Source organism: Gymnoscopelus braueri (assembly GCF_963280865.1).
Source record: "Gymnoscopelus braueri genome assembly, chromosome: 21".
NCBI lineage: Eukaryota > Metazoa > Chordata > Actinopteri > Myctophiformes > Myctophidae > Gymnoscopelus > Gymnoscopelus braueri.
Window position 1 is genome coordinate 39,705,216 of NC_137623.1, and position 22,813 is coordinate 39,728,028.

General features: G+C 41.3%; 3 protein-coding genes across 3 annotated transcripts; 2 read left to right on the plus strand and 1 right to left on the minus strand.

The window, feature by feature from the left end:
- Nucleotides 1-3,491: 3,491 nt before the first annotated feature.
- LOC308077254 (equilibrative nucleoside transporter 1-like) lies at nucleotides 3,492-4,793 on the plus strand (the record flags this gene model as incomplete). The annotated part of the gene is made up of 1 exon (XM_080417874.1): nucleotides 3,492-4,793. The coding sequence occupies one exon, from the start codon at nucleotides 3,492-3,494 to the stop codon at nucleotides 4,791-4,793; it is 1,302 nt and encodes a 433-aa protein (XP_080274000.1).
- A 4,130-nt stretch (nucleotides 4,794-8,923) lies between these two features.
- On the plus strand, nucleotides 8,924-9,631 carry LOC308076998 (ribose-5-phosphate isomerase-like; the record flags this gene model as incomplete). Its single annotated transcript, XM_080417527.1, has 1 exon — nucleotides 8,924-9,631. The coding sequence occupies one exon, from the start codon at nucleotides 8,924-8,926 to the stop codon at nucleotides 9,629-9,631; it is 708 nt and encodes a 235-aa protein (XP_080273653.1).
- Nucleotides 9,632-13,910: 4,279 nt separating this feature from the next.
- Nucleotides 13,911-22,263, minus strand: LOC308076846 (uncharacterized protein). The gene is made up of 3 exons (XM_080417357.1): nucleotides 21,908-22,263; nucleotides 18,645-18,824; nucleotides 13,911-15,740 (listed from the first exon to the last, which is right to left on the minus strand). Exons 1-3 carry the CDS (start codon nucleotides 22,215-22,217, stop codon nucleotides 14,359-14,361), a joined length of 1,872 nt encoding a protein of 623 aa, XP_080273483.1. The 5' UTR covers nucleotides 22,218-22,263; the 3' UTR covers nucleotides 13,911-14,358.
- Nucleotides 22,264-22,813: the final 550 nt, after the last annotated feature.

Sequence of the window (22,813 nt, forward strand, 5' to 3'; positions counted from 1 at the left end):
TAACCCAAACCAATAGTGTAGTTTATCTTTTACCTGAGCAGGTGAGCCAAACAGCCGTGTCAGTTGAGCAGGTGTTTCTAGTTGACCTTGAGGTTCCACAGTCCAGGAGAACAGATTCATTACCTTCACACTGGAACTCTTTTGTCCACATTGGAGTCTCCACTCCTCCAAAGACCGCCCCAAGGAGGACTGAAGGAGCCCCACATCCAAGCTCTCTACAGACCACCTCTGCATCCTTCTGGTCAAAGTCATCTTCACACACTGAGACCCACGACTGATTAGATTTCACCTCCACTCTGCCTGAACACAAACTAATTCCATTCGCCAACCTCACAGACTCTGAATAGAGAGAGGGGGAGAGAGAGCGCGAGAGAGAGACAGTGAGTAAGTTAGAGACTTTGAATGCACAGTATAAGTACATAAGGAAATGAATGAATATCATATTCTTCTTCATCATCATCATTCCACATGTAATAGTCCATAGAAGCCTAACAGCCTCCAGGAGTCCTTCATCTCTCTAGGACTAGATACCACCAGCTCTGCCATCACATGCATGCACGCACGGCACGTACGCAAGCACGGCATGCACAGCACGGCAGGCAGGCAGGCAGGCAGGCAGGCAGGCAGGCAGGCAGGCAGGCAGGCAGGCAGGCAGGCAGGCAGGCAGGCAGGCAGGCACGAACGCACCCGCACACATAGAAAACTTTATATAGAAAAGAAGCATTGTGTTTCCCTGTTTACAGAGTAGAAAGACGGAATTGCAGTCATTGTTGAAGTTATTGTTTGTGTTACCTGAACAGATCACCTCCAGTCTGCCAGTGGACATACTAGACAGCGTTGGTCCACAATCCCTCAGTGAAGACTCAGACCCAGCACAGGAAGATCTAATTGACCATACAGGTTGACGTGCAGAACCAAAACTCCCTTCTGTTGAAACAGCAGTTCCACAGTCCAGCTGTCTACAGACTACAGATGATGACTTCAGGGTCCAGTCGAACCAACCAACCGCCGGTCTCCACTCTCCATCTTTTATCTCCAGTCTACCAGTACAGTCATGTGTTCCTCCCACCAACCTGACGTCATTAGACTCTGTACAGACACATGAGTATACAAGTAATATTAGTTAATCATAAAATAATGTGGAATTTTGACTACTTTGATTGTACAATAATAACCCAAACCAATAGTGTAGTTTGTCTTTTACCTGAGCAGGTGAGCCAAACAGTCTTGTCAGGTGAGCAGGTGTTTCTAGTCGAACCTGAGGTTGCACAATCCAGGAGAACAAATTCACTGCCTTCACACTGGAACTCTTTTGTCCACATTGTAGCCTTTACTTCTCCGTAGACGTGCGCACCCTGGAGTACTGAAGGAGCCCCACAGCCAAGCTCCCTACAGACCACCTCTGCATCCTGCTGGTCAAAGTCACCTTCACACACTGAGACCCACGACTGATTAGACTTCACCTCCACTCTGCCTGAACACAAACTAGTTCCATTCACCAACCTCACAGACACTGAAGAGAGGGAGAGAGAGAGAGAGAGAGAGAGAGAGAGAGAGAGAGAGAGAGAGAGAGAGAGAGAGAGAGAGAGAGAGAGAGAGAGAGAGAGAGAGAGAGAGAGAGAGATTTCAACTTGAACCATACTCCTATGGTTCAAGTTGAAATCTCTCTCTCTCTCTCTCTCTCTCTCTCCACAAATGCTACAATTGCCACTGTTGCGGGACCTGCCACAAACACCAAAATAGGTGTAAATACAATACTGTTTGCCTTTAATTGTCATCAAAAACGAATGGTCAAGGTTTGTCTTACCTGAACAGATCACCTCCAGTCTGCTAGTGGAATTATCAGACATCTTTTTTCCGCAATCCCTCAGTGACGACTCGGACCCAGCACAGGAAGACGTAATCCACCATACAGGTTGACGTGTATCGGAACTCCTTTCTACTGAAACAGCAGAGCCGCAGTCCAGCTGTCTGCACACTACAGATGAGGACTTCTGGTTCCAGTCCAATGAAGCACTCACTGGTCTCCACTCTCCCTGGTGTTTCATCTCCAGTCTACCAGTACAGTTATGTATTCCTCCCACCAACCTGACATCCTCAGACTCTGTACAGAGACAAGAGAGTAAGCAATAAGTTGTCATACAACAGTGTCTCACAAAAGTAGCTAAAATTACTGATCTACAAGCTCATAACGCATGGTGATGTAGATCTGCTATTATAGCATTTTATTTTTTTTAAGTTAAAGTCTAAGTGGTTAAGTGTCTGTTGGTTTTATAAATATTGAACCAATGAAAAGTATTAACAAGAGCTTGAGACTTAATAATAACTGCATTGGATCCATTGGAACACAGGTTCTCCTTTTCCATTTCCTGAGGACATACAGTACAAGGTTTTCACCTGACAGCAACGATTTGAAAGTTCCCTCAAAGCATAGCAACGCACTCTGATTTGTCTTAGGTAAATAGGAGTCTACTAGACCAGCTGTGTCAACATTTGACTCATAATTGGGAGTGGTTAAAAATACAACAATTGAAAGAAATATCATTTGTTTGTGTCCCAATAAAAACAAAACAAGTTCCACGTTTAAGGGATCCATGCAGAGAAGATGAGATATTTACACACATTTATTTACATGGCAATAGCAAGTTATCCCACTTACAAATTCTGCATATAAGGCAGATTTTCTTTGAAAGGCACTCAAGCACATATAGGTAGATTTTGTTTCTTTATTTTGGGCTGTAAAAACACCAGAGGGCAGTGTCAGGTGAATTTAGGGAGCATTCCATTCTAGTCTTCCTTACCAAGGATTGGAGTCTGTAACAAAATATGGACACAGCGAGCCCCATTGGTTTCTACAAACCGGTTTGAAGCCACTTTTCCGACTAATTGAAATCCGTCATCTTTGAACTTCCGGTCCCGAAATGCTACCGGAAACGACTGCTATTGGCTGCAACCGCAGCGAGGGCAGGACCTTCATTTACTGAACACTTATCATGATGATTTAAAAAAGTCTTTAAACTAGCGATTGAAAACATAAAATGTTTATTATTGTGTGTTCACCCTGTCATCCTATCATGAAATAATATTATTGTGTGTTCACCCTGTCATCCTATCATGAAATAATATTATTGTGTTCACCCTGTCATCCTATCATGAAATAATATTATTGTGTGTTCACCCTGTCATCCTATCACAAAATAAACATAACACCACATTATGCCTCTGTGTCATTTTAGATGTTACTATGTATATAACAATGTGTGTGTGTGTGTGTGTGTGTGTGTGTGTGTGTGTGTGTGTGTGTGTGTGTGTGTGTGTGTGTGTGTGTGTGTGTGTGTGTGTGTGTGTGTGTGTGCGCGTGCGTGCGTGCGTGCGTGCGTGCGTGCGTGCGTGCTTGCGTGCGTGTGTGTGTCATTAGCTTAAACAAACAAGAGTTAAAGTGATCGAGGCTCACACGCCACTCCTTTTTAACAAACAAACTTTCAGATGTCATGGCGGTCACCAACGCACCAAACGACAAATATCATGGAGTCTGGATCTTTTTCTTAATCTTGGGTCTGGGAACTGTTTTGCCATGGAATTTTTTCACTTCAGCAACATTGTACTTCACCAGTAGGTTGAAGTACCCGCCCATCAATGGCATCGGTGCAGTCAATGGGACTGTGGCGGGCAGGCACACACAGAACGCTCTGCAATCAATCTTCAGCAATGTGATGACACTGTGTACCATGGTGCCCCTGCTTATCTTCACCTGCCTCAACTCCTTCATCCACCAGAGGATTCCTCAGAAGCTGCGTATCGCTGGGAGTATGACGGTCGCCCTGGTGATCTTCCTGTTGACCGCCGTGCTGGTGAAGGTAGAGATGGCACCATTACCCTTCTTCTGTCTCACCATCGTCAAAGTCATCTGCATCAACTCCTTCGTTGCCATTTTCCAGGGCAGCCTGTATGGACTGGCAGGGTTGCTGCCTGTGTCCTACACCACACCCGTCGTGATGGGGCAAGGGCTGGCCGGCATCGTGGCTGCCGTCTCCATGATCTGTGCTCTGGCCACTGGCTCAGCTCTGCAGGACAGTGCCTTTGGCTACTTCCTCACAGCCTGTGTTGTCATCCTACTGGCTAACCTCTCATACCTCGCGCTGCCCAGCATAGAATTTTTCCAATACTACATGGAGAATAACAGACCCAGGACATCCTCTGATCAGGGGGAGTCAATTGTTGCGTTCAGTCTGACTGAAGAGGAGGACAAACGAGTCGTTTCTGTTTTTGCCATCTTGAAACAGATCTGGGTGATTGCCACGTCTCTGACTTTCAACTTCACCATCACCATCGGAATGTACCCGGCCGTCACAGTGGCCGCCGAGTCCACGATAGCCGAGGGAGGAGCCTGGGACACCTACTTCATCCCCGTCTCATGTTTCCTGCTCTTCGGCGTGATGGACACCGTTGGGAAGAGCCTGGGGGCAGTCTGCATGTGGCCAGGTGCAGACAGTATCATCTGGCTGCCCATTCTGGTGGGCGTGCGGGTGGTCTTCGTACCTCTGTTCATGCTGTGTAACGTGCAGCCTCGTCACTACCTTCCCGTGTGGTTTGGCCACGACTCCTGGTACATCCTCTTCATGATCTTCTTCGCTTTCTCCCATGGATACATGGATAGCCTGTGCTTGTGCTTTGCACCAAGGAAGGTTGCACAGCATGAAGCAGAGACAGCAGGAGCCATGATGATCTTCTTCCTCTCCCTGGGACTGGCGCTGGGTGCAGCAATCTCGTTCGCCTTCAGAGCCATGATCTAGAACAGGTGGTCCCTTAGCTGACAAGAGAAAACCACAGCTAGATGATATGCTAGGTATAAATGATAACCCCAAAAAATATAACATTATAAAGAAACTGAGTTAACACACTCACCGCCAAAGGGGAGAATTCTCCCCTTTTTTAAATTTAATTTAATTTTGTTTTTGAATTTCTAAAATGTTTCTCTATTTTTTTTCGTTATTCACAACGAATTAGGAGATATAAAAAAAATATTTAAAAAAAAATCCATTCACTTCAATGTTAAAAAATAAACGGACAAATAATTCAATTTTTTTCTATAAAAAGATGATTAAAAACGCTGGCAGTGGGTGAGTAGATTATGAATAAACCAAAGAGTTGCAATTAATGCCACTAGAGCAGATTTATTTCAAACAGTGGCCACAATATTCTAGTAAGTCATTATGTTCAAATCCAGGGACCCCCAGAAGCTTTCAAAAAATAGCAGATGTAGCAGAAGCTCGCAGCTATGAGCTTGTAGGCCCAGCTTTGAGAACCACTGGTTTATGTAAAAGTAAAGTAAAAGTAGCAATATCACAATATAAATGGTTACAGTTCTGTATTAAAAATGTGATTTAATGTAGTATTGGCATCAATATATAGCCTACTTACAGTACAGTACCAAAGTCAAAGTACAAACTGTCCTATCTAGCCCACGTCCTCTTTATTGACAATCCATATGCATATGACTTCAGGTGTGTCAACTATGCTATACTTCTCTGGAGCATGCTGTATGACTATTGACTCTAATTCTTCCCTCTGGAACATCATGACATTCACAGTCATATTTACATAAGAAATGTAAACATGTGCACTTTTTTTGTATTTACACATGACCATCATGGTGATGATTTAGATGAGTTTGTGTAGTAGGCTATACCTTCATAAACTGCTACCTGAGTGTTCAGTATGTAGTCCATGTTCATGGTCTGGACTATGACTAAATTAGGAAATTGATGTGGAATTAATTGAAATGAATTGTCTTCCCACCATGCAACCTTGGCAGAACTACTAAAAACTACTATAAAAAAATATTCATAAGAAAAAGAAGAAAAGAAAATTGTGGGAGGGGCCCATCTTTCACAAAATGCCACAAATCATGGACACAGCATTTGATTGCTGTGAAACTTTGCACACACACTCCACCCTAAATGGAGGCACTATAACAGGCCACGTTTTGGCCTTTAACTATTGAACCGTAGGTCGTACAATCAAAATCCTTGCTGGAACGCACTTTTTTAGTCATTATTACTATTGTCTCTGCCAGGCCGAAGGCAGTGGCGCCATCAAGGCCTGCCAACATAAACCCATATAAATCAATTAAAAACTAAAATATCAAGGGCCATTGCAATACTGCATAAAACAAAATACATTCTCTACACAAATTAATTATATATTCTGTACCAATCCCTAATAATACCACACATCACATATTGTGTTGAAGTCTGGGGAAACACATTTAAAACGATAAGTAACCCAATATACATACTTCAGAAAAAAGCAATAAGAATTGTTAACAAAGTGGATTACTATGAGCCAACCAACACTTTATTCATAAATTCAAACAGTCTCAAATTCAGAGAACTAGTGGACTTTAAAATCGCTCAACTCATGTACAAAATCAATAACAGCATGCTCCCGGACGGTATCCAGAAGATGTTTCATAAAAGACAAACAAAGTATAATCTCAGGGGTACATGCATTTACTCAAAAGAAAAAACAAGAACAAATGCAAAACAATGATGTACAACATTCGCAGGAGTAACTCTGTGGAACAGCCTTGATAAAGATCTGAAATTGTGTAGCTCATTAAAAATATTCAAAAGATTACTTAAAAATAAGATGATAGATAATTATAAAAAAACATAAATGGCATGTGCCTTCTGTATGATTTTATTTATCATAGCATATATACATTTACTTGTACAGTACAGCTAACACGTACATGTACAGAAAAGTATCTTGTCCTTGTACCTTGTTTCCTTTTTTTTTTTTTTTTTTTTTTTCTCTCTCCATTTTGACTTTAATTTTTCTTTGTTTTGTAAAAGGGTAGGCGTAATAAGCAATGCTTCAGCCTATACCTTTTTGGTCAGAAATGTGGGTATCTTTTCTTGATAACATTCTTTATTTTATTACCTACTGTAATGTTACCACAAATTGACTGACTGAAATAAACTAAACTAAACTAAACTAAACTAAACTAAACTAAACTAAACTAAACTAAACTTTAGTTGACTAAATCAACTGACTAAAATCGTATGATATTTAGTCAACTAAAGACTATAGACTTAAACTAAAACATTTCAAATGACTAAAATGTCACTAAAACTAAATCAAAATGTTCTGTCCAAATTAACACAAAGAAAAAGAGAAAAAGAAAACGCATATAAGCCACTCCTGATCTAATCTGCTCTGTAAATGAGAATGTATTCTTACCTTCAGCATTCACTAAGTTCAGAGTATGTGTCCATAAGAAAAGGAGACAGCTTTGCGTTATCACATGCATGTTGTTCTTCATTGAACTGCACATTAGAACATTCAAAGGCTAACATGCACATTTACAAGGACAATGATGGCTCAATGATTTACACAAGTGTGTTCCACTCCACTGTTTCTCAACCAGTGGTCCACGGACCACTTGTGGTCCAGGACATAATCATGCAGGTGGTCCATGGGAAAATGTTTTAAATACATGTATGTGTATATAAAAAAAGCACAGCAATGTGCTGCAACGGCTTATTGGAAAGCAGCATATTAATATTGTTTAACTGCCATCTAGGATGCACAGTAAGCCTTCAGTATATCCTTTATGGAACCTTGATGGCATGTGTGTACCGTAGTTGACTTTCAATTGATAGGAAAGGGTCCACATGCATTAGCAAAATGCCCAATGGTCAGTTTGTCATTTTCCTCTGGTAATCATTGGCAGTAATCAATTGAGCAAACAAAACAGTTTGTGCTTATCCAAAAACCTACAGCACCCTTTCAAGGTTCAATACGAAGACACAATACAGCTGAGCTGGTAGCAGCATTATACTGTAGGCAACTATGCATTGTTATACTTCAAGCCTCTTCAACAGTGTGTTAAGATAACAATTAAATAAATACAAGATTGAAAGATGAAATAGTAGTATAATTATATATAAGGGATAAGAAAAGAATAATATAAGTCAAAACAGCTATGCAAATAGCTAACTATCAACAATCGGCCGAAGTAGGCCTTACATCTTCTGATGCAGCTGAACACATCACCAGTGATGTAAGCTGGGGTCATCGGGTGTATTCAGGTCTTTCTACATCAGACACCCTCGGCCAGGCGACCAGTTGATCAGTGCTTCTTGTGTTCAGGTGGCTTTCGCTTGTCCCCATGGACTCCTCTACAGATCCAGAGCCATTTTGGGGGGATTGATCGCCAAAAATCTTGTTTTTGCAACAAACGACATGTGATTCAAATTTGGGTTTGATTGGCTGTTTCTTTCGTGATTTTTGTAAAATAGGCCCCTCCCACTAACTTTGGAAGCCTATTACGGACGAACGGTATGGACTATCAAAATTCCACTTACATATGTTTAGCGCATGGGTCCAGAGATCATGTGTACCAATTTTCTTTTGTCCTTTAGTGTGTTTTGAAGAAAATTCTTCAAAATTCTAAATGGCGGGTGGGGGCGGAACAGACGATTATTGACAGGCAAAATCCCTCAACAGCGACACCCGCAGGCAAATAGTTTTTTTTTACATTGCAGCTGAAAAGAAAACCCCTCATAATATGAGGTTGTGGTATAAAAAAGTTTGAGAACCCCTGTTCTACTGTATGGGCATAAAGTAGCATGTGTTTCAACCAATAAGCTAATGGAGACAAACATGCGGCTGTGCCCGATTTGCTGATTTATAGAGGCCTGTTTGATCTCTGCTACTATAGCAACCATGACGTGAACAAAATATAATGTCCAATCAGCTCGCAGCTGTAAGTTTGGAGATATAAATAAACGCAAAGGAGTGTTTGTTACAACTTTGCATATTCATGCTTTGTTGCAGTGTCAGGCCAGTTCTGCCCAAATTTCTGGGCCGGACACACGTGCTGCTGATAAAGACAAAGCAGTCAAAGCATCATATCATGGCCGAGGAGGCAAAAAGAATGGCAGCGTATGCGGCAGTGGATAATCATGTCCAGAACAACCAGGTTGTTGGAGTCGGCAGTGGCTCAACCATCGTCTATGCTGTGGACAGATTAGCTGAGAGGGTTCGTCTGGAGAAACTCAACATTGTTTGTATCCCGACCTCCTTCCAGGCCCGTCAGCTGATTCTCAATCATAGCCTCACCCTGTCTGATCTGGATAGACACCCAGAGCTGGATGTGGCCATTGACGGGACAGATGAGGTGGACTCAGATCTCACATTGATCAAAGGGGGAGGGGGCTGCCTGACACAAGAGAAAATAGTGGCTGGCTGTGCTAAACATTTCATTGTCATCGCTGACTTCAGGAAGGATTCCAAGACTCTGGGCCAACAGTGGAAGAAGGGTATTCCCATTGAAGTCATTCCCATGGCTTACGTGCCCATCTCCAGAACCATCACTACACGCTTCGGAGGGGTGGTCAACCTAAGAATGTCTGTCAGTAAGGCAGGACCAGTCGTCACCGACAACAGCAACTTCATCCTGGACTGGAAGTTTGAGCGTGCGCAGAACTGGAGAGAGGTCAACATGGCCATTAAGATGATCCCAGGTGTGGTGGAGACTGGGCTGTTCGTGGACATGGCTGAGAAGGTCTACTTTGGCCTGGAGAACGGAGGCATGATGAGCCGAGTTCCCCAAGTCAACTGAAGAGTTACTCATACTTTTACCTACACTACAGTATAGTGCCCCTCTGTGGAACGACCTATATAATATACTGTATTCATGTCATTGTCCACACTACTATGTGTGGACACATACTAGGACACATAACCCCCTTCATAGTTGTTGTGGTATTGGCCAAGTACATTTTGCACATAATAGTAACTGGAATGTCTCTGACTACATTTACATTTTAACCCATTCTAACTATTAAAAGAAATGGTCAGGTGAATTATGACAAGTTCCAGGATACTCCTGGATGCACAATGTAGCCTACTTTGTTTACAACAGCTTACAACTCCATGTGCATCGGAGGATGCACAAGATAGTTTGCACCTCAGATGCCACAATGACCTCGAAATATCTATACTTTGTGAACATCAAATCTAAATTAACCTGTCAAATTCTTTCAATGCTCACCTTCAGTTTGGGGAGATCCTTGGAGGTGAGAATAACCTTGTGATGTCCTCAACATGCAACTCAACCACTGAAGTACTGTATATCTGACCTAAAAACTGGTATATACTGGTATAACTCGACTGTTTAACAAGAAAATGGTGGCAAATAGGCCTGAGCAATGTTCAGGGTTATTTGATTGAGCTTCAATTCCATGTAGACATGTTCTTACATAATGTTCCCTTTCACTGCTTTCATTCAGAAATATCAATAATTTGGTAAATTGTAAAAGTACTTTACAATGAGCATTACATTACACACACACACACACACACACACACACACACACACACACACACACACACACACACACACACACACACACACACACACACACACGAACCATTTTTCAACATGAGAACGATTATGAATACGATTATATAATCACCGTGAAAGGCCTTACAAAATCTGTTATCCTCGCCAGGAGGCCAGAACAGCCGTCTGTCAGTGAACAGCTAATCTCCGGCACAGTTGGGCCAATCGTGTGAAACAGTGCCCGCAGAACTCTCAGTAGGCCAAGGAAGAACCTCTGCCCCAAAAAATTAGGCTCATAGTTATATAGTCACTGTCAGGTGGAAACCTCATATATGTCGAAAACTGTTAGCCTACTTTTCAGGAAATGGAAAAAAAGATGCTGTGTTCCAATGGATCCAATGTAGTTATTATTTAGTCACAAGCTCGTTAATACTTTTTCATTGGTTCAATATTCATAACATCAACAGACAAATTTGAACACAGATTTTTTTTTAGAACATATAAAAAAATAGCAGATCTACAAGAAACAAGATCACAATGCGTTGCATTGCGAGGCGTTGTGAGATTGTACATTAGATCGGCTATTTTCATTATTTTGCTCGACACTGTATGGCAAAGTAGTGCATTACTTTATGAATTAAATTTTTTTGAAATTTTTAAATACAAAGTTTCTGCCCTGCAGCAACGGTAGGCCTATAGTGAACACAACTTCCAATACACAATAGCAGTGCCACTTTACTGTACGCATAGCCAGGCCTACTTGTACTGTTAACCTATCCATGGAAAGGTTTTTGATTGATTGAATATTATATTAACAAGATACAGGTGCAGTACAGGTAGGCTACAGGTACCGGTAGTACAGTGAAAGTCTGACATTTGTCACATTTGTTTTTGTTAATTCATTGTCAGAACATTGGGAGTCAGATCAGATATACCAGATAATGGGGATCCTTGACATGAACATGTTTGAGAGCCACTGGTTTAAACAACAAGCCCAAATAATCAACTACACTTTAGAAACAAGCCCCCCCAGCCCCCCCTCCCAAAATAGAAAGCAACCCGCAACTACCAATATTTACAAGCAACTTTACAGAAAGAACAAGCCTAAAGTCGCTTCTAATAAGCAGACCTGGCAACGCTGGTACCAACTGTGGTGGTTGTTCATTTCCATTCTCTTCCAGTGAGAACTGTACATCCTGCGGTCAGGTAGGACACCTGCTGGTTGACAAGCGGTATTACATCAAAGACGAAAGGCAGTTTAGCTTCCACTCAAACAAGCTTTATAACAATAGAAATACCTTTATAATAGTAGAAATACCTTTATAACAGTAGACATGTTGCCATTCACGTTGGGCATCCGGGTGGTTTGAATCCTGGGGGTAAAGTTAAGGATTACAGCTTTAAAGGAGGAGTTCACCCAAGAAATGACTTATTTTCTATCAATTACACACCCCATGAAGCCTTGATTTCATGGATTTATTTTTGTTTTTGTGGCATTCCTAAGACAATAATTTGATGACCGTGTGTATTTCCGGTAGGAGACACAAATAATCTACTTTTTGTCTCCTACCGGATACATTAGCCGGTAGGAGACGGGAATCAAATTATTAGTTTAGGAATGCGACAAAAACAAAAAAGAATCCATGGATTCAAGGCTTCATAGGGTGTGCAATTGATAGAAAATAAGTCATTTTTTGGGTGAACTCCTCCTTTAAGGAGCCACTACTCTCAATACTGCAATACTAATGAATAAAGCATGCACAATGTAATTATTTTTGTACTGTGTAAAGACAATTCTGGTCTGTTCTTTGAATGCAGAAAAGGTTTTATTAGTAAGACATTTTTATTTCAGTCAATTCATCAAAATAAAAAAAGTTAATAAATATAATAATTTATTTTTAGTACCAACTGGCATTTTGGAGTCGCTATGACCTTATCTGAAAACAGTCCCTACACATAGCCTTAAAACAATGGCATTATCATAAAATTTGAAACAGGATTTAGTCAACCTTGAGGCTGTGGTTTCATTGTTTCCACTCAAAAAAGAAAATAACCAAAAAGTAATTTAGAAACAAACAAACAAATACTTTGTTTCAGTAATACACAGGGTAAATCCGACTCTTGGACAATAGACATTTAAGAAGAGACCAGAGTTATGTCTATACTCAAAAGGGTTAGACAAAACACACACAGGCGTTTTCAGAATTTTAAAGTGGTCGCTGCCTCACCAGCAATTTTTTGAGGAAAAAAAAACTATCTTCCATAACATAAACACAGAATGCAGAGTATTGCGCCATGGAGTCTCAGCATGACCGCTGGAGTACATGTCCCTTCAATGTCATAGTTCTGTCAGATTTCATGTGAGAAAGACGATGTCTCCTTTTGCTGTGAAATGTCCACCTTTTGGAGTGCTTCTGCTGAATCAACAAATGATTTCCATTTGTAAGGGCGGTTTCAATCAATCAATCAATGTGTACGAGTTTACACTTAGATCTACAAGATCCACAAACTTGTCCTCACAGCTGCTATGTGAATGTGTTTGTATATCACAGGCAGAACACTTGTAACGTTCAGAAGTATATCATGCACAGTATACATCTGCTGCTATGCTCACGCACCTTATATCTTATCTTAGGTACTATGCGTAAATATGTAGATCATTTGTTTGTTTTCTTTGATTGATCTCCTTTCACCCTTGCCCCCCCCCCCATCTTCTTCCCTTCTTTTTTTTCTATGGAAACAACACGATGGGAACTACAGTATGCACGAAAACACATTTCACTTACTTCTTTACTTCTGCAAGCCTGTGATGTGACAATAAAGCTGATTCTGTAATGCAGTGCATAAGGATTTATGTTGGTTTTGAGGACATTTTCACAATAGGTAGGCTAGGCATATACAATTTATTTAAGTTTACAAAATGTAATTTCATGTTATGACATTTGTTTGTGTGATTATAAACACATCACTTAAAAGCACTTAAAGTAAAAAAAGAAGTTAATAAGTATTTGATTATCTGAAGGAAAAGTAGCCATAAGCAGTAATGTAGAACTATATTGAAAACCGAGATGCATCAAGAGGTATTGCAGAATCAAATTATTAACAGGTGACTAGGAATTAAATCATGAGGCAAATGAAGAAACAGATTTCACTGGTATGAAAGCAAATCTGATTATTAAAATTCCAGCAAGCTAGTTAACACATTGTTTTCATACAGAAGGTAAAAAGAAACATAAACAAAGAAATACACACATTGTCATTCAGTCAGTGGTTTAGATTGTCCACTGCTTAAGTATCAATATTTTTTTTATTATCATACTAGATTAGAATAACTATACATTCTTTTTGTGTGAGATCAGATGAGCCCAATGCGCTGCAAAATGACAAACAAATAAAAAGGCCACATTGACAACAAACGGTATATTATGTAGCATTTCAGAATATTTTGGAGAAAGAAAAATGTTTTAATGTTTGAATTGTAAGGGTGGTTGAACACTGGTTTATACTTAGCAGATCTACAAGCAGATCTACACATGCTTTTTTTTTTCTCTCTCTCTCTCTCTCTCTCTGTAGCATGTGTTGTTAGACTGGTGCATGAGCTCTAAATTTGCTTGTGTTTTGTCGATTGTTTCTTTGTCGTTATGCCAACTGATTCCTCCCCACACTCATTTATGTGTGTTATCACTGCTGTTGACTCAACTGCCAGTAAGGAGCCCCCACTGGGCGGACATAGTCCTACTACTCCCGCCCTAACGCTTCCTGCGGACTGTAGCCTCCCCAGCCTGTAGGAGTATGTGCAGTGACTTAGATCACCCTCCCCCGAACACGGCCAATTGTGTTCGCGTAGACGATCTACAAAGCCAGATGCACTGCGCTGGATTTAAATCCCATGTAGGACACGTTTGTCAAATGGGTGCATGTGTTTTCTCAATGCTGGTGTTTGACAATATGCAGCCATTTATGACATTCTGTGCATGTGCTGTTTAATTGGTGAACGCGTTTTCTTACTTTGCAGGTGTTGTGTCAACACTGAGCTCGGCAACCCTGGTTTTATCCTCCGTATGGGATCTAATGTGTATCTTAAGATGTTCATTTTGGATAAAACGTTTGTCACAAATAGTACAACTAAAGGGTTTTTCCCCTGTGTGTATTCTCATGTGCTTCTTTAGACTTCCACTTTGATTAAAGCTTTTCTTACAAGTTGCACAAGTATACGGTTTCTCCCCTGTGTGTGTCATCATGTGTCGTTTCAATTCTCTATTCCCACCAAAGCTTTTGTTACAAATTGTACAACTAAAGTTCTTCTCTCCCGTATGAATGATTAAGTGTGTCTTCAGAGTTATATTTCTGTTAAAACTTTTACCACAAACTGTACAAGTGAAGGGCTTCTCACCTGTGTGAATCCTCATGTGTCTTATCAGATCTCCCTTATCACCACAGCCTTTACCACAAACTGCACAAGTAAACGGTTTCTCACCTGTATGTACTCTCATGTGTATCTTTAGTTGTCCACTTTGTTTAAAGCTTTTGTTACAAAGTGTACAACTGAACGGCTTTTCGCCTGTGTGAATCCGCATGTGTCTTGTCAGATCTCCCTTATTACCACACGCTTTACCACAAACTGTACAAGAAAATGGTTTTTCGCCTGTATGTACCCTCATATGTATCTTCAGATTTCCACTGTGATTAAACCCAGTGCCACAAACTGCACAATTAAAGGGTTTTTCCCCAGTATGAGTCCTCATGTGTATCTTCAGATTTCCACTGCGATTAAACACTTTGCCACAAACTGTACAACTGAAGGATTTTTCAGCTGTTTTCCTCTTTCTTTTCATGGACGTACTTTGTTTTGCTGATTTCAGGTCCTGGGACAGCTTGTTACTCGAAGATGATGTTTGTCCTTCCACACTCTGTGTCTTGAGTGATTCCAATGTATTTAAAGCTGACTGAGCCTCCCTGGTCTGATCAAAATCATCACTTTGTTCATTGTCAGATTCAGAATCACTAGCTGGTTGTGATGCTCTATAGCCCTCTAACCCGGTGTTCTCCCACTCATCACTGTCGTCATTGTCATATTCAGAGCCAGGTGAAGAGAGGAACTGGTCATCATTAGTTGACTGTGATGTTCCATAGCCCTCTACATCAGCTTGTGTTTTCATGTGTTCAGTTGAGGTGCTGGCTAGAGGCTCCGTCTTTCCGTTTTCACCATCATCTTCGCTTTTCACTGCTATTGTCATAATCGATGCATCAGCTACCTCTGGTCTTTGAAGTAGCTCCACCTGTTTCTCTTTAATCTGTAGAGGCTTGGGTTCCTCCTTGACCAGACTGGGTCTCCTCTCCAGATGTTCAGGGGAAACCTGTTTACACACAGGCAGTGGCAGGAAGTCTAGAAGGAGAAAAATAACAATATGAATAGTGACGTCACAGTACTGCCGTCATAGACTACCCACAAAGTACATTGTGCCTATTTCATCAGCACAATGACATCATGGACTGGCCTCCAAGAACTCTCACAACACTGACTTCATAGGCGGGCCTCCAAGTACTTTGCCTATTTTGCCCATCCAATAACCCCGGCAACGCTGAATACTAGGACTGCTCAATTATGTCAAAATCATAATCACAATTATTTTTGGTCAATATTGAGATCACTGGCTTTGAAAACATCATGCATTTATAAAAGAAAATACATTATTATATATAGTTTTTGGTCCTTTATTGTTAGGCTGCATGGCTTTCATGTTTGTCCAGTACATTTTTTTAATGTAGCATCACAATCATTTTAACCACTTATCCATTTTTATGTTGGCTATTCAAACATAGATGTACAAGCTCACAGCGCAACATGAAGTGACACACTTCTCTTCTGGGGGTCCCTGACTCCCTGGCACAAAACATTATCAGATGGTGGTCCACGGCCTTGGCACAAAAAAGTTTGAGAACTGGCCAATTAGGGCCCGAGCACTAGGGATGTCACAGTGGGGGGAATTTCCCAACAATGAATAAATGCATGTCAACACCAACGCATCACGAAGATCTATTTTTAGATTTGAACTTCCCCACATATTTAAAGTGTTAAGATTTGTATTGTGCAGCTCAAGAGTGCAGAGTTGGTCATTCTCCATCAATAGAGGCTATGCGCATGACATCATCGTACCACACACACAGGATTTGAAATGTGCCTGATTTACGGTGATAATTAATGAACTGCCTTGTCAACCGATCAGGATGTCCGGAGAGATTTATTTTTTCCGGTCTTTGTCATAAAAATAAATTGGTCAAAACCGGCAATCGGATTATCGACCTCCTAAAAAAAATCTTGATATATTTTTGCCATATTGCCCACCCCTATGAATAGTTATATCAGAATGCCCATATATGGGCAATTTGGCATATACTGATGACATCAGGGATCTCCATTTATGGGAAGAAAAGGGACGAGGACTGACAAGTACAGATATGTCCATATATGGCCATAAAAGGGACAAGGACTGACAGACACACAGATCTCCATATATGGGCATATCAGTCACATCGGCGGTGGCACTGCCGGGCCGCATAGCGGCCCGAACTTCTAGTGTCTATACATGCGTGCAAATTTATATGATAAAGAAAAAAAATGGCTTGAATGTTTATTTTTTAAATGACATAGTTTACGGTTACCCTTAACACATTGAGTGAGAGAGGTTTTTTAAAACAGGGTACAGCCGGTGCCAGCGTTTTATTTTACATTTTCAAGTAGTCACAACACACACACACACACACACACACACACACACACACACACACACACACACACACACACACACACACACACACACACACACACACACACACACACACACACACACACACACACACACACACACACACACACACACACACACACACACACACACACACGTCTCGTAGAATCTGGGGGAAAAATCTGATTGAGCTGGTTAAGCCTGGGATATCTTTATTTTTAACAAATCATGCAGTAAGAAGAAGAGAAAAGGTACCATTTATATTGTCTTATATAAAAGTTTGAGTTTGAAGTCGGTCGGTCAGAGGTTGTCAAGATACATGAACTACAGACGTACAGAGATTCCTTGCATTTATCATAAGATAAGCTAATAGCTATAAAATCTATAATCCGATTTTATAAGATCTATAATCCGATTTTATAAGATCTATAATCCAATTAATCGTTTCGATAATCGGCCAATTAATCGATTATGAAAATAATCATTAGTTGCATAAAGTTACCGTCTGCTCCTCCCCTCTTTCTCTCTCTGTGTTCTCTCCATCTCTCCCTCTTCTCTCTCTCCCTTTGTCTTCTGTCTATCTCTCCCTCTCCCCTCTCTTGGTCTATTTCTCTGTATGTCTGTCTGTCTGTCTATTTCTCTCTCTCTCGACAATAAAGAGCAAGCAGTCACGCTGAATTCCATAATCGACATTGAGCAGCAGCGACAATAATAATACATATTACTGTGTGCAACAATAGCCAGCGACAGTACATTTATGTAAAGCATAGCAACTTAACTTGGGATTAGCTATTGTCCTCAAGTTTCATATCCATTTGAAATGCAAAGGCAGAAAACGTGCATTTAGTAAAATATTTCCACTTTCCCACGTCACGAGATTAAAACGGACCTCATTCTCTACACTTCCTTCAGTGAGCACATACAGTATGGGGCACACAATTGACAGGTGTTTTGATGTTGGTGCGGGCTACTTAATGACTAGAAAGTAATATATCATCCCGACACTTTACCAAATGAATTAATACACATTCGGGACATATTCGATTGTGAATATTTAGAGAAGACATTTTTATTTCCATGATAATGAAAGAAATGTATACTCTATATTTTTCATAATTTATTTCTAAAAAGAAAAAAAAATGATTTTGAGAAACAAATTATGAAAAAGATAAATCATAATTTGTTTCTCAAAATCGCCACCGTCATGGAAAAGTCTTGCCACGGACACGTCTGTCCATGTACGGACATGTTGGTGACCCCGGGTTTAGTGTATTTGCGTAACCCTTTGCAAAAAGCTTCAGAATATTGACTTGAGATTTGACTACCAGCACAACTAAATACTATTTTAATTAAATTACTGATAATGGAGTGGTTAAAATTAGATACATTAAAGATGCGGATTTCAGACGGTTATATTTTGTGGCCAAACCATATTGTGATGTCTGGGACATGTATTGTACGCCTATATGTATGTCCGCCTATTCATGTTTTAAGGTCAATACTAATACCCTACAGACAGTGATTGTTTTTTTGTTTTTTTTTACCTGAGAGAGTGTCGCCCCACTTCTCGATGGGGAGCGTTGCCCCATCTAGTAACGTCAACGTTGACCCAGCAGCCGCCTCTGGTCTTTGAAGTAGCTTGTCCTGTTTGTCTTTAATCCGTGGAGGCATTGGTTCCTCCTGGATCAGACTGGGGGTCCTCTCCTGTTGTTCTGGGCAAATCTCTTTACACACAGGGAGAAGTGGGAGATCAGGGAGGGGGAGAGAGGAGGTAACGTCACTGATTTATTCTGTAACGATGAGTTTGTTTACATTTTTTTTCTTTATCATCTTGTTTTTTTTCCGTAAGAAATGTTAGTCTTTATTTCTTTCTTATTAAGTTAACAAAATGTATTGTAAAACAGCTGAAAAACAACAACACAATGTATTTGTATAAATTGCCAAAACTGTTTTTGTTGTCAAATAACTCTTGTCAATAGGGTTATGTGACAGTATAAATTGAGCATTACATTAATTCAGAAAGGCCACATAGTCAAGCTCCTGGCACTCTGACAGACAGTCAGCTGATGGCTTAGTTGAGCAACTATTCACGTCAGCCTTCAAGTCAACTCTTGGGCCAAAAAAAAACTCCTGCGCCACATGAGCTGACAGCTTAGGTGATTGATTCACACTCCATTCACAGTCAAACCGGGTCTTTTTAATGATAACCCCTGCTTTTACTACTCACTATCAGTGGTGGGAATTACCATTCATTTCAGTGTTCTAATAATTTTTGCGAACGCGGAAGGAGGCGCGGCGGAGGCGCGGCGGAGGCGCGGCGGAGGCGCGGCGGAGGCGCGGCGGAGGCGCGGCGAAGCCGCGCCTCTGACCAAGTGGAGCTTACTATATCATCGTGCTTGCGTTGTGTGTGTGTCTGTCCCATATTTATGGTCTTTCCGTCTGTGTTCACGCTCTCATTCTCTCATTGGCTCGTGTCCCCATGTGACTCAAAACTCTGTGCTGAAATGCCAGCAGCTGCACTGCCTGTATACAGCGTGTGTTCACGCTCTCATTGGCTCGCGCCCCCATGTGACTCGAAACTCCGTGCTGAAATGCCAGCAGCTGCACTGCCTGTATACAGCCGGCAGAGTGCGGCAGAGTGCACTACTACAGTGTGGTTGAAATATGGCAGCCACAGTCAATCTGCGTTCGCCTCCAGCGTTCGCGCGTCTTACTTGTGGTCTCGCTCAAATGATTCTGTGTAGAGGTGCAAGTAGTCTGTTGTGCGGGTTAACCATTTCAACCCAGCATTCCTGTTCTGGGGGGTAACATTGGCCAAAAAACATAGCTGATCTACAAACTCACAACTTGTCCATGGCGACATGTTGCGAGCTTGTAGATCGGCTGTTTTTGGCAAAGAGATTTGTTGTAGACGGGACAAAAGCGGTCCAATAAGTACAGTTATCTACAACTCGGTAGGGTTTTAATGGTTAAACCTATTTTTCTAATATTTGGAATCTAGAGTTGTAATACCAACCCTTGACAGCCCATACATCCAAACAGAAAAGTCCTATCTGATTGTATTAAACAACGTTAAATTCACCAACATGGCAGCTGTACGGAAAGCTTGGATTATCCTCTTTCTATCTGCAAAGTTTTTGTTTCATAAAAATCCACTGTAGACATGTTATGACTATGGGTTACTTTCTGTCAAGAAATTTGTGTTTCTAACTGTTTGTTAAGCGCTCGTTGGGAAATCCCTCAATGGTCCTGCATACCACCTGTTTAGAAATTGCACATAATGCAGGAGGAAGCAGGACTTTGAGTTATTGAAAACGAGCGCTTTCAAACTCTGACTGACACGTAGGAAAATAATCACCTGCCCGGAATTTATTGACAGAAAGTAGCTCATAACATGTCTACGGTGGAATTTTATGAAAAGACTTTGCAGATAGAAAGAGGATAATTCAAGCTATCCGTACAGCTGCCATGTTGCTGAGATAAACATCATGTCCAGCAGTTTGCTTTGGTACAGTGATGGAAAGTAAATACGTACATTTACTTAAGTAGCCTACAATACGCAAGTAAAATTGAGGTATTTGAACTTTACTTACTAGTATATCCAATTTCCAATACTTTTACTTCTACTACACTATATCTCAGATCCAAATATTGTACTTTTACTCCACTACAATTATATGAATTTTTTTTTTACTAATTACTTTGTAGATTTTGAATATTACTACAAAACGTACAACCACTTCAGCCTTACTGTATATTCATTTCGGCCGTTTGAAAAAAGCTGATCTACAAGTTGTGAGCTTGTAGTCGTAGATCTGCCATTTTCAAAATATTTGAAAACTAGAAAATGGGACATTCTGCATAATGAGCACTCTTACTTTTGGTACTTTACGCACACTTAGATGCCAATACTTTTGCACTTTCACTAAATAGTAAATTTGGAATTCGGGTCCATTCGGTGCCATTGTGTACACTCTCGGAGTTACAGACCCTGGCCTGTAAAGGGTCCATTTGGAAGCCCCTGAATTGATTGATTGAATACTTTATTTAGAAAGACATGGCAACAGTACATGGAAGTACAAATCACAATACAAGGTCCTCTAAACTGGATCGCTCATAAAAGCACTTGGCTTATTTAAAATGACATACAAATATACACTACTATGCAGAACGTCATACAATCGGCTTACATGTTACTGGTATAAAAAACAACAAATATGTACAATAGACAGTTTTAGGAGGAGGAGGGGGGGGGGGGTAGGTTAGGACTTTGACAGGGGCCAGTTTGGAATTGCAGCCTCCTTGAAGGTGATTCTTTAGGGCATTGGTTCTCAAAGTGGGGTCCGGGGACCCCCAGGGGTCCTTGAGGTAGTTCCAGGGGGTCCCCAGCTAAATGATAGATTAGGCACCAAATGGACCCTTATGGGTCTGTAACGCTGAGTGTACAAATGGAACCCGTTGAGTTAAATTGACATAGATTTTACAATATAAATTGCGGTCCAAGTGATAGAAATGCCATTAAATGGGGGTCTGTAGCCCTAATGCATGTCAAACTGGGGGTCCTTGAAATTAAAATGGTTGAGAATCACTGCTAGAGCCGTAAAAAAAAATCTTCTCTTATGGGGGTCCCTGTTATATCTTCTGAAATGGGGGTCCACGGGCTAATAAGTGTCAATTTGGGGGTCCTTCACATGAAAAAGTTTGAGAACCGCTGCTTTAGGGCAGTTTTGAAAGGGAGTAGGGTTTTACACTCCTTTACTGAAGGAACCCATCAGAGTCCCTGCCTGGACCCCACACGCACACAAACCTGTTGCGTGCAGCTTGTTGTGTGGGGGGTTGAACACCATGTCCAGCAGCTTGCTCTGGTGGTCCAGCACGCTCTCGTACTCCTCCACCTCCCTCTGGAAGAGGCCGCAGATGAAGTCCACCGCCGCGGCCAGCCGCTCGCCCACCACCCGCCTCACCAGCTTCTTCAGCCCGGACGCGTCGTCGTCGTCGTCGCATTTCAACTGTTTCTCCAGAACCCGGAGGATCTCCTCTCCCACCGACGTCACTCGCTCGTTCACCGACGACCTGAAAGACTCGATTTTGCACAGTTTGCCTCGTTTAATGGACATTTTTGGGACGCGGACCCCGGTTCTTTTGTTGTTCAGCCCCTGTTTGTTGACGGAACGTAAACACGAGGATTCGAAGTGGAACGAGTTCCGGGTCAACCCAACCGTCGGGCTGTTTCGTGCCAGTGTTGCCAGATTCTGCGAAAGAAATAAGCAGCCAGGTCTAGGAAAACAAGCCCAAAAGAAGTGGGCCTATTAGTGCCCCAGTTGCTTCTTTTGGGCTTGTCGGCCTAGTGACTAGGCCATTATGAGCATTTTTAACCTATATACATACTGCATACATTGGAAAGAGCAGATCTACAAGCCTGCTGCTTCCAAATATTCCAAATTGGAAGAGTTTTTAAAAACATTCTAACAACAACACCAATCTGGTATCGAATGGGGGTCCCTGGCACAAAACATTGTCAGATGTGGGTTAGGGGGACAATTTGGACAAATAGACATTAATTTGGGGGTCCAATGGGTCCATGACCATGATGACATGAACATGTTTGAGAACCACTGGTTTATATAATTAAAACATTTGGGAGCAAGCCCAAATAAGCAACTACACTTTAGAAACAAGCCCAAATAACGCAACCCGCAACTATCAGCATTTA

Excerpts from the sequence above, each read along its gene's own strand:
- LOC308076846 (XM_080417357.1), bottom strand. The coding sequence starts at position 22,217 with ATGTCCATTAAACGAGGCAAACTGTGCAAAATCGAGTCTTTCAGGTCG. Across the intron at positions 18,825-21,907 it reads CAACAAGCTGCACGCAACAG|AGATTTGCCCAGAACAACAG; the intron begins GTTTGTGTGCGT and ends CTGTGTGTAAAG. Across the intron at positions 15,741-18,644 it reads GTGGGGCGACACTCTCTCAG|ACTTCCTGCCACTGCCTGTG; the intron begins GTAAAAAAAAAC and ends TTCTCCTTCTAG.